We start from the raw sequence: 17,323 nt of genomic DNA on the forward strand, positions 1-17,323 counted from the left end.
AATAATGATAATAATAATAATAATAAATAAATAAATAATAATAAATGCTAAACTGTGTAAGAGCTGGAAGACAAAGGTAGTGGCGATCACAAGGGAAGGGAGACAGACCTCCGAAAGGATTAAGTTCAACAGAGGGTTACCACAGGGGGATGCATTGTGCCCGAGGCTGTTCACCGTATGCTTGAACCCAGTGGCATGGAAGATCAGAGCCGCTGAAGGATACCGGATGTCCAAACCTATTAACAGCAAGGTTATGGGACTCTTGTATATTGATGATATCAAGATCTTCGCTGCATCGGAGAGTAAGCTTGAACGGGTTATGAAGATGGTTAAGTCATCTATGGAGGATGTGGGGCTTCAGTGGAACCTAAAGAAGTGTGCGGTGGCCCATGTGAAAAGGGGGGTACAAGTGACTGCTTTCTCAGGGGGGAGAGTTGTGGAGTCGACTAGAATACCATGTCTTGATGATGGTGAGTGGTACAAGTTCCTTGGAGTACTTGAGAGTGTTAGGCAGGAGGATAAGTTGGTCCTGGAGTGTGCAGCAAGAGAGTATCTCAGACGGTTGTCAGTTATTCGGACAAGTCCCTTGTCCGATTATAATCGGGTGGTAGCTTCAAATCAGTTTGCATTGCCTGTTCTTGGATATCTTATGTGGACACAACAGTGGCCGGTGATGGAACTTAAGCAGATCGATAGGGAAACGCGCAAGATTGTTGTCGAGAGTGGGGGTAGACACCCATGTAGTTCGAATGCTTTGTTGTATATGCCAAGAAGTAGAGGAGGGCGGGCATTGCGCTATGTTGAAATGGAGTACAAAGCCACAAAAATCAAGGGTGCAGTCAGACCCTATGGTAATGAAGATCGTGCACTGGGAATGGTACGGGAGTTTGAAGAGCAAGCGGCGAGGATGGGGCGTAGGTCAATTTTTAAAGAAGCGGCTAAGTGCGCGGAGGAGTTGGGGCTGGAGTTGGATTTGGAACACGCGCTAGGGATCAAGAAAGAGGTGCGGAGGTGCCAAATTGAGAAGTTAGAGGATGAGATCAGAAACCAACGGTGGCAAGGGCGTCTAGTGACTACTAGGCTGGAGGATGAGAGTTTGAGTGCCGATGGGTGTTTCTGGTGGCTCACAGAGTGGAAGAACTGCCCATCACACACAATTGCTGGACTTGTCGAGCTATATGAGCAGCTATTGCCAACGCGAGTATACACGAGTCAGAAGACCCACACAAGCGAAGAAGGCGAGATGAGGTGCAGATTATGCGGCAAGGCTCCAGAGAGTGTGGCACATATCTTGTCAGGATGCAGTGCACTGGCCCAGAGCAAGTATCTCTCTAGACACGACTCAGAACTGAAGGTACTGTTTTACCAACTGTTGTATGATGAGGGATTTATAGACGAGATACCACCCTGGTACTCACCCGACAAGCCGAAGCCCGTGTATGAGTCAGAGAATGTTAAAGCTTATTGGGATGTCCCTATATATGCTGATCAACAAGAGGTCAGAGGCACTAGGGTGGATGCACACATTGTAAATCATATGTGCAAGAGAATTGCGACGCTGGAAATGAGCTGCCCGTGGGTTAACAATCGGACAAGAAAGGATGAAGAGAAGACACTGAAGTACGGACCCCTTCGCTGGGAACTAAGGCAGCAGTTCCCAGGCTACGAGGTGAAGCAATATAACATCATTATGGATGCCCTCGGGGGGTGGTCACGGGAGCTGGATGTCATGATGCGCGAGCTGGTGGGAGGCAGAAGCACAGACGTACTGCGAAAGATGCAGAGGGCAGTGCTCTCGGGCACGCTGAATATTGCCCGGACTTTCAAGGTGGCAGTTTGACTTTCTGTTAGAAGGAGGGCCGTAGACACAACGGAAAAGCTTTTTAGGATTAGTTAATGTATATTTATTTTTTTACTCCATGGCTCACAGGTTACGGTTTTCGCCCAGTGCTGCCTGATTAGAATGTAGCATTCAGTTGATTTCTCTGCGACACAATTATTATTATTATTATTATTATTACTATTATTATTATTATTACTATTATTATTATTATTATTACTATTATTATTATTATTATTATTATGCGACCAAAAAATGCACCTTTTCTTTTCTCCTCAGAGGTTGAAAGTACTTACCCTAAGTAACAAATTTGCTAAATCTTAAGGTAAAACTCCATCGAGAAGTAATATTATTTTCCCTGTAGATTCGCGATCTAAACGGCCGCCATTCTTCGAACTACAGAACTCCGCGCGAAGAAGAAGAACCTGGGTCGAGAACGGAGGTGACGTCAACGACTCAACAAACGTGGCTAATTTGGTATGCCGAGAGAGAGTTGTTTTTCTGGTTCCGCAGGAAAGAAGGAATAAAATTCGAAAGAGTTGTTCCCCAGCTTTCTTTTGCGTATTTCTTGTAAAGGCATGCCTTCGCGACGTTGTGTTGTGCAAGGATGCAGTAATGTTTCCAATATATCGGCCGGAATTTCCATCCATAAGTCGCCGATCGACAAGACTTTTCGCGCGAAATGGAAAGCTTTCGTTGGCACACATCATGCACTTTACAATCCAGATGGTCGCTTCGCTGTTTGTTCTGACCACTTTTCGCTAGATTCCTTTGAAAGGTCAGTCCATGTGGATGGCGCCGTTAGAAGGCTAAAGAAAGGTTCCTTTCCAACCATTTGCAAAAAACCTCGGAAAACAGAGATCGAGGAAACTCTTTCGAAGCGAGCTCCTCGCATGGTGAGTAGCACTGAACTTATTTGGTTCCCCCCGCATCGAGCGGGAGATCTCACCTTGCGTGATTCCTTTTTGCTACCCTAGTAATGTTACTTATGTTCATGTGAACTTATTTAGTGTAATTGATACTACAAAAGCATTACATATATCTTATTAACCAAGGCCGTACTGGGAGAATATCGGCCTGAGGTCTTCACAGTACGAACCGATCGAGCGTAGTGAGGTCCGTACAAAAAAGACCGAGGGCCGATATTCTTCCAGTACGATCCCGAGCAAGCTTGGTTAATAAGAGATTTATTATACGACTGAAGTTCAAAGGGACACAAGTGCGGTATCACTCGGGACCCTTCGGGACAGTGCCCGGTCCAATACTGAGAGAATATTTACCGGCAGTGGAGCATTTTGATTAGTTGATTTTAGTTATTGGCCCTCTGACTGCCCCAGTCGTGTGATAATCTGCATTATACAAAAAGGGTTACAGAAAGCAGACCTAAATCTGAAATCCCCTGCAACTAATCAAAATCAAAAAGTTACTCTGCTTCATTCCTGCCTCCTTGACCGCGAAGTACACGGTATGATTTACCCGCTTTCGTTTTGAGCTTCAAAGAAGTAACCTCGAGAACCCACCGGTTTAGGCACACATCTCGGAAACCGGGATGGAGGGTAATACATCGATCCTCTAGGTCCAATTGGTCCATCACCTCACCGACGCGATCGATTTCTTTGCAGCAAATGAATTCCTCTGGCTTATTTATGGCCTCCAGAGAACAGAAAGAACATTTACACTTATCAAGCACAACAACTGTTCGATGAGCTTCTCGTATTATTTTACATTCAAATAGTAAGTTACCTTGGAGAAGTACAAGACATGTCATCCAGCTGAAAACACGATAAGAAGTCTTACGAGTACAAAGCACGAAAATAAATGAGATACGAGCAGGAGAAAAGTAAATGTACAGCTGTAAGAGTAATGTATAACATGTACTAACACTTGTTTCACCAGTGAAACGGCGTCAGTATTCCTGTTGTTCCTCTTCAAACCGTGAAAAACTCTCTTTGTACGCTGCGACCTCTTCTTTGGTCGCAACTGGCTCTAAACTGTCATCGTAAAGATATCCTTTGCCATTATCGTCTGATGGATCTTCAGTGAAGGAGAATTTTCATTAACTCCGAATCGTCGTCGGAAGAAACAGAAGGGGAATTTGAGCGTGAAGACATGCTGAATACTGCGTATTTCCATCTGTTGTTTTGTTGTTGTTCGCGTGGCGAAGTGAGTCGATGACGTCACAACTAAAACCGCTGTAGCTATTTTCGCGGGCTCTCCAGTGTGTTATTCGAGCAATGGCGGAAGAATTTTTAATGTCTTCGCGGCGCTGTTTTTAAGGAATAACGTTGTCGAATTTGAAAAAATTACGTTTATTCTTATAGTTTAGGGTCTAAATGTGAAGTTAACACCAGAAAATTTGGAAAATAAAATGCAAAAATTTCGTCGCAGTAGCACTTTAAGTAAAGGGAAAGTAGCCATAAGATAGCTTTCTGGAAGAAAAACGGTGAGAATAAAACAAGTTAAGACGGCACAAGCTTGGTTGAGTACCGGTGATGGCGAACTTGGAAGGACCGCTTTTCAAAGTACTTCATTCCTAAAATAACATCAAGGGGTCTTCAAACATTAAAAAACAAAAGAATACAAGAACAATAAGAAGTATAACATCAACGACAACAAGGAAACAAACAAACAAACACAACAATACAAACTGATTTTTTGCAAAATTTTTGAAGTTCAGGCTATAATAGATCTATGCATCAGCGTTTACAGGGAACAAGTAACAAGATTGTTGCGGTATCTTCTGCCTCTTGGTTTCATGTTACAAATAGAACACAAGACGACTTCAGGCTTAATTTTTCAGAAATTGGAACTTTCCACTTGATAATTGCATGTATAGCTCTGTGTGGACGAAATAAGGCACAATAAGTTATTGAAAAGATATTGAAATGGAGCCATAAAGCGACAAGGCGTGGTCAAGGCGTGATCTTACTCGGAGTCGGCCTAAAGTTAAATGTTCGACTATCTTATCTCTTTAGTATGACTCGTACAATGTGGTTTGACTGAAAGAAAACAATAAAATTCAATAAACGAAACGAAACGAAATACTACTTACGAGATTTGTAAGCCTGGGACAAAACGTGATCCGCGAAAACACACACTTTGCTCATTCACGAGCCATAATAGACCATAATATGCATATCTAACCCAGTAGCGGAGGGAAAAATGTTGGGCGGGACAAAATTAAACACAATACGGCGTTTTGTTTCGTCTCGGCCAAAAGACTCATTAGATGCATTCGCAATTTCCAAGCAAACTTGATGAGCATCGCGCTCAAAGTCTCATCGCGAATTCAACATTTTGACAGGCTAGTAGCCCCCTATTGATGAAGGATTTCCAATAGAAAGTTCACGAAATTACAATAAGTACAATGAAAAATAGAACTAAATGATTTGAGATATTTGTCCGGCCAGTGATCCATCCCCGTCGCTTCCGATTCAGAGTTTCTCCTTACCCGTTCTCAGCTCTGCTGGAACACCGATTTCGTACCAAAATATTGGCATATAGGCATTTATTTTCACGTAGTTCATAGCCTTTAATTTTCATAAAGTTTGGACATTTTACTAGGCTACTTTTACAAAGCATTAACTTAAATATTAAGACCTTTTCACGTCCTAAGGACTAAGCAAATGTTGTCGTCCAGACAAGACTATTTCTATGGGAAGCTTGAGGCGAAGACGGAAACATTAAGACAGAAAGGGTTTCCTTTTTTTCTTTTTTTCATCAAGGACCAGTATGTCCTCACTGCTCTGTGTCTGGATTCGTACTGGTCTAGAAACAGACTCAATTCCCTTTTATCTCAACGAAATTTACTAATGAACTACAGAAAATCCCATTTACACTCATACACACGCGTTGGTCTCCCAAGCAAAAAGGGTTGATCCTATGGAAAATAAGTAACATACATTTGTTTAAGGAAAAGGTGCAAAAAAATGTATGTTCGAGTTTTCTCCCCGTTATAGAGAACAGAAGCAACAAATGTCATTGTAGTTACATTATTCGCGGTGAGCACTTGATACAAACGCCTTTCTTTTGGATTCCTTTGCGATAAGGGATGTTTTCCTTTTTTCGGGGAGTTCCTCTGAATCTAATTTCCTGCGTATCCATTCCGTACATAGATGATAGTGTGGTGCAACTTTTGTCGCAAGGACATCAAGAGCTGGATCCTATGGGGATAGCTAGAGATGTCTCTTCGAAGAAGGTTAACAGATGCATTGGTGTTTAAGCCAAGGGAAATTTGTATCATCAAATAAGACCTTCCCCTTTACCTTGATTAATGCTATACTCTTACACTTACAAATTTCCAACGATGAACATTTTTTTCACTTTATGCGAATTATGTCTTACTTGCGAGAGATATAAAAACAGTCTTGCGAGTCATTGGTTAGGTTGCTGGAGGTGCTGTACTGGATAAAGAAAACTCAATTTCAACGTCGCTATCTTGGTCAGTGAAGCATAGTGACGATGTTGTCTGGGAATTCAGCCTCCATTGTTCTCGTCCTAAAAGTGGGAAGTGTCTCGTCCCCCTAAAGTATCGTTTACTGAGGAAGTCATAGCTGCCAGCTGCTCTTGCAGTTTACCGACTTCGTTCACCAATTGACTCACTTTGTCTTCAATATCTTTAAGGTGTCCTTTGGAATTATGTACTTTTACTTCTTTCAAGTCGATTTCGTCTGGGGAAAGAAAAGATTTGAATGGGTCAAAGTAAATTCAGTTTCTCTTATTATGCTAGACCATTGGCTGAGACCAAAAGATCGGATCACATCGTACCTCAAATACATAAAAACATTAAGTGGAGCTTTCCTCCGTGATAAATAGGATAACTGTTAAGATCTGTTGAATTTAATGATCACTCCTGATCAGCACAAGTAGACCATAGAGAAGATTTGTTTCAACCTCGTGTCACTATAACTTACGTAGCAGCCACATGTTGTCTCTTAGAAAGGTTAAAACCACTACTTTCCTGCCGACTACGTTCCCTCTCATATTTTTACGCTCAGCAATGGAATGCTCTTCCTGATGGAGCAAGGACTAATACTTTTTCTGATTGTAAGAAAGACTACAAAGCCTACCCTATTTGGCATTGTTTTGTTTTTGTTAACGTTTTTATTCCTCGAGGATATTAGCTAATTTCATGAAGCTACTCTGAAATTCATTCATATATGTGTATTTATGTACGCGTGTATGTATGTAAAGGAAGTTCGTCGACTTGTTGAAAAACAGGTATTGAACTATGTACCAAAAAAAGTTTCTCCATCTAATTTCAGCGAGTACCTGCAATGTTCTTCACTTTTTTATTACTTCGCTTGATGGCCCTGATCACAACTTCTGCCACAAGCCCGACGGCTAAAAGACCAAGGAACACGCCCATGATGATTAGCAGGACCTCGCGCGTGAACTGATTCTTGCCAGAGAATAAACTAATGGAGTCACTATCGGCGTTGTAAGCCTGGAAAAAATATGCGTAGCTATTTCAAATATGCTTAGGTATTTCAAAATATGCGTAGCTATTTCAACAATTCCTCTATTCGCTCCGACGAAAGGGCTAACGCTCGAAACGTCAGCTTTTGTAATCGTTACGGTGGCCAATTTACCACTTCAACTTTGTTGATATATCCAAATTATTTCAAGATGGGCTAAAACACCATCGAAGGGAGGTAATTCAACTGGTTTAACTTAACTTGTCACTTCACGCTCCTTAAAACTCGATTAGGGTCCGGCCAGTCGAGCCAGTTAGCTCTTTTGCCTATTCCACCTTTACCTATTTTGATTTGGAAATTGATTCACATACTAATCATTTTCTTCTTGCCTTGAATGTCGCACTGGAATTGGGCGAGCCTTAAACCACCATAAAAATAGGTTAAATTATTACCTACCTCAACTGGCTTTAGGTACTTGATAAGGAGGCCGTCCACATCGCTTTTACTGAGGAGAACACCAGCGCAACCGTCATCTTTAAATGTATCGTTGAGGAACTGGGTATTACGATGCGCTAGCTCATAAGGAATTTCCGCTCTGTATTCAGTAAATACTTTGAAATCTGAGTCATTCATTTTGTAGACCATGTAGGAAGCCATGTACTTGTCCATAAAAATGCCATCTATTTCATCTACCCGAAGGGCATGCTGCATGGCTTCTTTTGATGAAAACTCTGAAAACGGAATTCGTTTTATAAAAACATGAAATGTACCAAACGTGTCTTGTGGTGATCATCTCTGTTGTGATCTTCCGAATGAGAGTTCTACAGTAGAATCCCGTCAACTCGAACAAAGTGTGAGTTCCCTGTTTGACCCAATATTTTCAGCCAATCACTATCAGTTCATTGAACTCGGTTGACCCGAACTACTTTCAACTCTCTTGGCTCAAACTTTCCCTGATAATTCGAGCTCTAACTAAAAACATTTTTAATCTTAATCTAATTGCGATTTAAACGGAACATGAAGATATTTATGAAAACGTATTGAGTTTAGCTAAACTCAATGACCTTGTGATCAATTTCATGAACCAGAAGCGGCACTTGAATGACAAACAGATCCTAACCTGAATCTGATGATGACTTCCGCTCAGTTTGACGAAACGTTCGTCACTTTCATTTTTAGAATTATTTTTTACCCAGACGGTAGATCGTATTTTGCGTGTTTATTGGAGACTCATCAGTTTTTCTCATTTAGATTCCTAAACTCTCTTGATGACCTGATACTCACCATGCTTCTCATGCAGTTTTTGTCTTTTTGTGTGTTTGTTGTTTTCATTTTTAAATTGCGCTTTGTACTCAAAGAGAGACGCCTCTCGATTTTTGCTGAAATGGTTTTTAAAACTTATGATATTATATGTAATACATTGAGACAAAAATAGCCCGGCCTGCCGACTCACCTTTCACTTCCTTGGCTCCTAGTTTATTTGCGTCTACCATCGCTGTCGTATTCCGCATTACACCGATCTGAGAATAATGAAATACGTTGATAACACATGTTTTATAACTTACCTTTATCTACTTCGCTGTTTTTATTTCTTCATAAATCAAAGTTCGATCGCTCAAATGTCTCGTTCAGCCGCAAGGAGCAAAATAATTTGTATATGGCTCATCTTCTATCTGAATTAATCGTAAATTACAGTGCCGTAGAACTCCGATCGAGATGATTAATCCTCAATAGGTGCGATGACGTCACACTTCTGTTAAAATTTCATCTACTAGACCAAACTGCACAAGTGAGTATCAGAGGAGAATGAGAAGGTGCGTTGTATTCGGAGAGGTTCGCCTACTGACCGCTGTCGCGACATAAAGCGGATAGAGTCTCGATAGAGGCCTAACACGATCACAATCTATTGACGGTCAGTCGAGACGATGAAGTCACGTCGCAGGTGCAAGGTAAATTTCGTCGGCACGAAAAACTTCTACTTCCTACAGTTCAATAAAATTCAAACGCTTCAATATTGTATATGACTATCAAAACTCACACTAGCATCCTGTCAGCGAAGCAGATGCAAGATCAAACCAATTACGATCTGGTCAATCGTATTATTGCATGCATAATAATTGAACCTGTTTCATGTACATATTTTTACAAGTATAAAACGTGTTTTGGTTTACCCTGTTTCCTGCGACCCGCGCCAAGGCCTCGGCATCGATAGTAAGAGCGCTTGTAGCTGTAGCCGTGAACATCGCTATGACAACTAAGCCAAGGAAGATCCAAAACACGCCAAATATACGACCCAAAACGAACTTAGGGGTCTTGTCTCCATAGCTGTGATAGGACCAATGAATTATAGTTATTATATCCAAATTTAGACTGTGCTGAACATAGTAATATATGCCTTATTACCTTACTTCCTAGACTTCAAGCAGTTTGTTTCTCTTTCCCTCTTCAGCGAGCATTTGGTGGAAAAAAATGTCGCAGGAAGAGATAAGGGCGAGACGGCTGCTTTCACGTCTCGACCCAGCTCTCTTTCGTCAATACATAAATCAAGCGTTAGCTTGTCCTGTACTTTGCTAGTTCAAGAGGTCTTCTCGTACCCTCCTCCACTCCGTTCATCATTTTAAAAGTTGTAAACGTCTTACCCTACGGTCGTCATGGAGACGAAGGCCCACCAAAATCCCTCGTACACCCCCTTCGTAAAAGATCGGGGAAATTCTTCTTCGTTGAAATAAGTTTCCTGAAACAGTAAAAATTATCTATATTATTGTACTGCTGGTTAATTCTCTTAGTTTTTCGTATCAACGAGATTCGTACCCTTGCAATTGGTTAAGAACCTTTCTAATTATTAAAAACACCCTAAAGGAGATTTACATAAATTATCTTTGTTTTAACTTGGAAACTGTGGTGTATTAAGCTTGGCCAAATGTTGGCCATTTAGGGCTACAAAGCAGCTTATTTGAAGGAGCCACTTTACAGAGCCTAAATCTCTAGCCTTTTCGCTAGTGTGTCGGCTGATAACTTCCTCGGCTGAGGAAATTTAAAATTTCACATCTGCTCTTGAAACTTTGCTTCCCAGCCAAATATTCATTTCTCGGATGATATCTCAGCTGTGCACTTAAAAACCGATCTGCCAGCCGCCTGGTACGAAATAACTAAATAAATATATCTTATTAACCAAGCGCGAGAGTCGTACTGGGAGAATATCGGCCCGAGGTCTTGACAGTATGGACGGAGCGCAGCGAGGTCCGTACAAAAAAGACCGAGGGCTGATATTCTTCCAATACGGTCCCGAGCAAGCTTGGTTAATAAGAGATTTCTATACGACTGAAGTTCAAAGGGACACAAGAGCGGTATCATTCGGGACCATTCGGGACCGTTCGGGACCATTCGGGACCATTCGAGACCATTCGGGACCATTCGGGACCATTCGGGACAGTGCCCGGTCCAATACCGAGAGAATATTGACCGGCAATAGAGCATTTTGATTGGTTGATTTTAGTTATTGGCCCTCTGACTTCCCGAGTCGTGTAATAAATATTATTAGTAACCTTACCAAAGCCCATACACATATTCCTGAGATGCCAGCTATAAGAAGTGTGAGGATGACAATAGGCCAGATCGTCTCACCCAGTGTGTTGAAGATGATTGAATTGGCTTTTCTGTTGAAATTTTTCACGTTCATGATCAGAGAATACCCTGAAGTTTTAATGAGCTCCTTAAACATTAAACGTGACCCGTTGTAGTTTTCACCAGTCAAAAACATCTTTAAAGGACGCGTGATTGGAAATGCAATATCCGAGTTATTCTCCTTCATATTTTCTATAAAATCCGCTGTAGAGTTAAACATCGTGATATCAATGGATCTAGCGGTTGTTGGGCGCTCTGGAATAAAGCATTTGCGAATAATGTGGATAAAAAAGTCACTTAAAATTCCCCTTTCGTTTTGGTTTCGCACGGAAATGGTCAGCGGAGGATGGAAAAGAGCTGATAGCCTTGGTAGTGATGCAGTTTCCAGTCCTTTCGAGTCAACTTTCCAGATCAACACAACTGTTGTTATGAAGGCGAAGGTACTTCTTCCTTTTAAGTTCATCTTGTGCCTTTCGAAAGCTTTTGCTTGAAGCTGCAAGATCAATGTAGGGCTATGTATACATATTACTTCCACTGGTATTACAGAATTTTCCGGGTGCCAATTTTGAAATCGGCACTCGAAATAAATTGAAAAAATCCATCAATCTTGTTATTTATTGTTATGTGTCTTCTGCAGGTGAAAAGACCTTACCGTTACTGCAAATGGGAACTAAATGCCTTAGGATCAGCCAGTGAAATATTGTCTGAAATATAGTTCTGTGTAAGGCATTCAGTTTTTATGGTGTGAAATAAAATCTTTATCCAGCAACTAGCTCTCAAGGCTGAATATTCGCTGCATAAAAGAAATTTTCTTTAAGATCAGCAGCACGTTTCTTACTCAGAATCATCCCCAAAGAGTTAACTGATTTTGCGGGAGAATATAGGGTAAAAAATAATTGAGTTAGTTTGTTTGACGATTAGATGCTGAGGATTTTCATATACCGAGTTTCTCAACCTGAGCATTATTATTTTTCCTTAACATGTCAGAAACATATGTAAAAACATATGTACAAACATAAATATTACTGAATCTTTGGAAAAGGTGTCATGATTTCATATTCCCAAGATTATTTTTTTGCCTGCCATCAGATTTAAATACTCTCATTTTCTTTCAAAACAGGAAGAAGTTAGATTCGAGGCCAAACCAAAAGAGATTAACACTTCATGCACTTTCCCTAGAGAAGCTAAAGCTTCAAGGTAAATAATAATTACCTGGAAATAAACACTCAAACAACTTCCCTTTTAGCAATATTACTTCGATCCGGCCAATTCACTGTAAGTTCCTTCGAGCGACACTCCTTTATGCAAATGAAAATAATTGTGTTACAAAGCTCTACACTGTAAAAGAATCCTTGATATACTTAATGATAATAATAATAATAATAATAATAATAATAACTTTATTTATCCTGGTAAGAAACCGGTCAGTCGATCAAGATATAGATCGACTGGTATCAATCGGTGACCAGTTATAAAGAATTACAAACTACTTTTAAATCATCGGAGTGGAATTCAGAATCTTTTTTAATCCTAACTTCGTGACAATACCGAAAAACATCTTTCTCCTTCTTTAAGCCATGACAGTTTTTCATGCATCGGTTTTCGACAAGTAACTGGATAGTAAGCATTGCCAATTTTTGGCAATGCTTACTATCCAGTTACTAGCTACAATAACGACCACGAATTACAGCGTTTTGTTTTGTTCTTGAGTAGTTTCAATATCAAAGAAACACTTCGTCAAGGCTAAGGTGAAACAAAATTAGCAAGTGGAACTTTTAAAGGTATTAGGAAGTCTATTTTGGTACAATTTTCTGCGGGAGGAAGCATATTTCTTTTAAGCTACCTGTCAATGATGACAAATTGTACATTTTGACGGTTACTTTTCTGAGTAAATATACTTTTTCGTTGTCGAGGAAGTCTTTCGTTCTCATTCATTAGAGGTCACAGTTGAACTACACCCGGTGAAATCCTTAACTCAACACTGTCAGGCTGCGAGCCAGCAATTCATGTAAGGTGATTTATTCGCGGTGAACAGGTTTCAAGCAAAATTACGTGATATCAAACTACGGGTTATCTTATTGATCAAAATATTCAGAGAATAAGGATTTCGTTCCACATCCAGGTTCCAGGTCAGAAACCTTTTTCTCTTTAATTTTGTTCCCAGACGCAGCTCTATTTTTGCTGAATTTTGGTAACTAGGCTATAGAGTGGCCCTTAAGGCACGAAAATCGTCAAATTTACATCTGTCCTTTCGCCTTTAATGATTTTTGTACCTCCGTCATTTTTCTAAACTTCAGGGTGAGTTCAAATTCAGTACTAATAATAAAAATAATGATAATAATAATTTTAAAATGAAAATAGTCGTTAGCTACAAAAATCGACAAATCTTAACTGCTGGTCGTACAAAATTTTAACCCCGTTAAAATATCTCTGTTAACTTGAAATGTAAGAAATTCGTTATGTCATATTTTGTTAATGGCGTCGGATGTATAAAGGAAAGGTCAAGTCGAACACTTCCTCCTGTATGTGAAGACTTTCAAATCTGCGGCAATTACCAAGTCAGGTGACATGTTTTACTGAATTATTGTTTCCCCTAATCATGGAAGATTATTCAGATAACCATGTCAAAATCCTGAGCCGTCTGATAATCGTAACTACTAGGCAAGAAGGTCTGTTTGCCTTCATTTAGATTTTGCTAACCAAAACATGTACAAGCTGATTTCCTTACCTCATATCACTCTGAATTGCCCACGCAGAAAATCGTATGTTTTTAGGAGACTAAATGGCTAATATAACAATTTGCCCCTTAAGGCTCGGCTCTCTATCATTAAGTCGCATCGCCAAACGAAATGCTCTTAGAATCTCATGCAAGTTGAAAGTTCAAAGTGATAAATGTTTGAGCAACTGTAAATCCCTTTTTTTTTTTCATCACCTTGGAAAAAAATTTCAATCACAAGGTACACATCATTCTAGACTGTGACACCATTCGATTTTAAAATCTTATTACTCTCGCTAGATCAGTGAACTTACCTTGTACCGAAAAACCCTCTTTCTAATATTAGCAGAAGGCTTCACTTATTTAAGGTACTGGACACACGCAATGCTTTGAGGTGCCACTTAGCAACTTGTCAACTTTTGAAAACGGTGATGCCATGATCATCTTGTACACAAATACTTCAAGGAAAATAACTGCCTCCAAGCCTGAAAAGTAACAATCCGGTAAATATTTGAGAAATTGTTGCCTGTTATTCAATTCATTTTTCAATTGCATTTCGCGCCTGCTTTCAAAGATGTTGCTTTGTGTAATGTTGACAATATTCAGCCCGCAGCAATTTGCAAATCAATTAGGTTTACTTTATAATCCACCTGCTCAGAAAGAGCTCTCACATTCAAATGCCGCAGGAACCGGCACGAATTCAAGTGTCAAAGTCCGTAAAAATTGGTTCACGGGAGAGCTTTCATTCAGTCACTGCTATTCATTTCATTGCTGCATCAAAAAAAAAAAAAAAGAAAATTAAGATGCCTGTTGATCTTTATTTTACTCTCTTTCCTTAGTTCTGAATTCTCATATTTTTTGTGCAGAGTCATTAAATATTCAAGAGATGTTTACCAAGTTTGAATCAATCTCGTAGCAATGTTTTCGAAGCCAGACATTCTGCACACATGTATCTAATATATGAGCAACAGTAAACGCAGACAATTCAACGGTGTGCGTAAGAAACTGGTCTTTAGATAAGTCGATCCTCACCAGAAAATGGCTTCTCTTTGAGTTGAATGTTCTCAGCCCAATCCCTTAGTAATGCTTTTCGAAACCAGACATTCTGCACGCATGTATCCAATATATGAGCAAAGATAAATAAGTCAATGCAGAAAATGTAACGGTGTGCGTAAGAAACTGGTCTTTAGACGAGTCGATTCTAGCCAGAAAATGGCTTCTCTGTGTATCGAATATTTTCAGCGCAAACTGAAGTGTTGATTTTTGAAAAAGACACAAGACATTTCAATAATTAGTCACAAACTATTGTTATCAATCGTCACACCTTTTTCAAACATGAGCCCGAAAAAATTGTTAAATATTTACACCGGAACAATATGCATCGTAAATTGTTTGGCAGTGCAACGTTTCGCCTATAAAAAATGTTATACAAGGAAATTATTGAACATGTTGCATAAATCGGGGTAAAATCATCATTACTTATGTCTACACTGTCTTAGTTATTTCTTAAAACATATTCCACGACTTGCTCTTTCTTACCAGCTTAATCGGGCAAGTAGCTGCGGACAAAAACTGAAATGAAGTGTGTGTGTGTGTGTGTGTGTGTGTGTGTGTGTGTGTCGGTGTGCGTGTGCACGTTTAATTAACTTGGAGCCAGCTATTGTCTCCTCCGTCCATGACAGTTACCTGACTATCTAAGAGGTGAAAACAACAGCCCATTTCCGAATTACCCTTGGCCTCTTTTTCAAAACGAGGCCTGGTGCTCAACCATTCTTGTGAAAATGAGTTTAATTTGCATGCGAATATTAATGAAAACTTATTATCCTATGGAAGAATAGAGGCTGATAGTTTCTAAAGAAACTGTTTGGGGCTGCGTCGGTGGGGGTAACGAAATAATTTGGATATATCAATAAAGTTGAAATGGTAAATTGGCCACCGTAACGATTACAAAAGCTGACGTTTCGAGCGTTAGCCTTTCGTCGGAGCAAACAGAGGAATTGTGGGTCGTGTGAGCTTTTAAAGGCAGAAAATGGAGTTACGTTCCCACCAATACGTTCCCACCAAATTCACTTTGTTGATATATCCAAATTATATCATATGAAAGGATGGGCGCAAGGACTCGTTATGAAAATGAGGCCAAAGGTTATTCGGAAAAGGGCTATTACAGCCACTGATAAGCCATCCCAAATCTTCTTTTCCTCTTTTATTCGCAGTATTTGTTTTAACCCTTGATAAGAAAATGGATCAGTGCAATTGTCTCGATTATTCGTAGTTTTAAAGATGGAAAGTTTGAGTAGTATTCGTTTCGTCACGAATTATTTCCATATTTCTTGAGTAAACGAAAATTACGTAGGATAAATTGCGATTTCGAACCGAAAATGAGTACATGTCTCCTGCTTTTCTTTTCGCAATTTGCACAAATAAAAATAATAACAACAAAAAAATTGTCTGCTCTCACATTGATGGATCTCATGAAAACCAAATGTTTAGTTGTGAAATCTTTGGCAATTTTCAAATTAAAATCCTTAGCATGCAAGTGTGAATCATGCGATTTGCAGATCTCTTCAGGATAATTTTCAGTGCAGAATACGAGAACAGATTCCAGTGTTTTTTTTAGCTGAGACTAGCCGAAATTCTTGAATGAAATGAACGAATTGAACCAAACAAGTCAATCAATACACGCTCTTCGCAGGATTTCTTGTCAAGATCAAACCATACAAGTTTGATCATCGCCTAACAAACTTAATAACCCATTTAAACTAGGACAGACTTAAAGAAACTATATCTATCCTCTTACCTTTTAGTGGTTAACTCCTTGAGCGAGCAGAAGAAGGCTAGAGATTAACACTTTTGCAGTGAAACGACTTCCTGTCGATTTTATTCAACAGATGAGTCAGGTTCCTATTGTCCTCTGACCAGAGGATCCCCAGGGCATCTTTCACCTAACATGTTATGACGTTTTGTATCTTTTAATTATTAGTTATGACAACGCATTCACGGTTCTCCTTTCAAGGGGCCCAAACACATGCAAATTTGTAAACAGTGCGTCTGTTTACAGCCAAAATCGCTCCGACACCTTCGAGTTTACCTCAACATAAAAATTGAAAGCAATTGGAGATTTTCTGTCGAATGTATAAACAGTAAGGGATTATAAATTTATATTTTCTTGATAACCAGGCATAATGATAATTATACAAAAGCAAGTGACTGTTTTCATTTGAGATTTTAGACTGAATTAACATGATAATCATAGTCTTTTTAATTAAAATCTTGACGGATTTACTTGTCATGTTCAGAAAAACATTTTTTTTCAAATAAAAGTCTGATGCCTCAAATTGTCCCTGATCGTTATTAAAACGAAGAGAGGCTTTCATCCCATGTACATTAATTAAGAACATAGAGCAAATGGCAAAAATTAAACAACTTCTTCACTTTTCACCGATGGTGGGTCCTCTGCGAAGCTAGGGTGTCGGTAAAACTAAAGGAAAGATAGATTGAAAGAAAGTATGCTCTTCTTAGGTCGCTTTTATACTTAACAAACTGTTGTTCACAAGTGAATAAAGGGTGAAAGTTTCTAAAGAAACTGTGGTGCTGCGTCGGTGGGGGTAACAAGGTAATTTGTTATATATATCAACTAAGTTGAAATTGTAAATTTCCCACCGTAACGAGTTAAAAAGCTAACGTTTCGAGCGTTAGCCCTTCGTCAGAGCGAAAGACGAAGGGCTA

At 39.6% G+C, this 17,323-nt stretch overlaps 2 protein-coding genes across 4 annotated transcripts; one reads left to right on the forward strand and one right to left on the reverse strand.

The window, feature by feature from the left end:
• Positions 1–61: 61 nt before the first annotated feature.
• LOC148718109 (uncharacterized) lies at positions 62–2,078 on the forward strand. Its single transcript, XM_088743811.1, has one exon. It carries the CDS (start codon positions 227–229, stop codon positions 1,838–1,840), a length of 1,614 nt encoding a protein of 537 aa, XP_088599937.1. The 5' UTR covers positions 62–226; the 3' UTR covers positions 1,841–2,078.
• A 3,269-nt stretch (positions 2,079–5,347) lies between these two features.
• On the reverse strand, positions 5,348–16,542 carry LOC111336294 (uncharacterized). Of its 3 annotated transcripts, none has more exons than XM_088743697.1 (10): positions 16,395–16,542; positions 13,912–14,082; positions 12,094–12,179; positions 10,808–11,374; positions 9,897–9,991; positions 9,429–9,582; positions 8,711–8,777; positions 7,714–7,988; positions 7,112–7,286; positions 5,348–6,510 (listed from the first exon to the last, which is right to left on the reverse strand). In XM_088743697.1, the coding sequence occupies exons 4-10, from the start codon at positions 11,342–11,344 to the stop codon at positions 6,338–6,340; spliced, it is 1,476 nt and encodes a 491-aa protein (XP_088599823.1). In that variant the 5' UTR covers positions 11,345–11,374; positions 12,094–12,179; positions 13,912–14,082; positions 16,395–16,542; the 3' UTR covers positions 5,348–6,337. The 3 variants fall into 3 exon arrangements, with proteins under 3 accessions (XP_088599823.1, XP_088599824.1, XP_088599825.1); XM_088743698.1 differs by lacking the exon at positions 16,395–16,542 and adding an exon at positions 15,137–15,202; XM_088743699.1 differs by lacking the exon at positions 12,094–12,179.
• Positions 16,543–17,323: the final 781 nt, after the last annotated feature.

This window comes from Stylophora pistillata, chromosome 13, assembly GCF_964205215.1.
Source record: "Stylophora pistillata chromosome 13, jaStyPist1.2, whole genome shotgun sequence".
In the NCBI taxonomy this organism is placed as follows: Eukaryota; Metazoa; Cnidaria; class Anthozoa; order Scleractinia; family Pocilloporidae; genus Stylophora; species Stylophora pistillata.

What these genes read in the sequence shown, in the direction of transcription:
- LOC148718109 (XM_088743811.1), top strand. Translation starts at nt 227, where the DNA reads ATGTCCAAACCTATTAACAGCAAGGTTATGGGACTCTTGTATATTGAT.
- LOC111336294 (XM_088743699.1), bottom strand. Translation starts at nt 11,344, where the DNA reads ATGAACTTAAAAGGAAGAAGTACCTTCGCCTTCATAACAACAGTTGTG. An exon ending in CGCGGGTCGCAGGAAACAGG is followed by an intron (nt 8,778 to 9,428) that starts GTAAACCAAAAC and finishes CATTATTCTCAG; the next exon opens with ATCGGTGTAATGCGGAATAC. An exon ending in AGTACCTAAAGCCAGTTGAG is followed by an intron (nt 7,287 to 7,713) that starts GTAGGTAATAAT and finishes TATTTTTTCCAG; the next exon opens with GCTTACAACGCCGATAGTGA.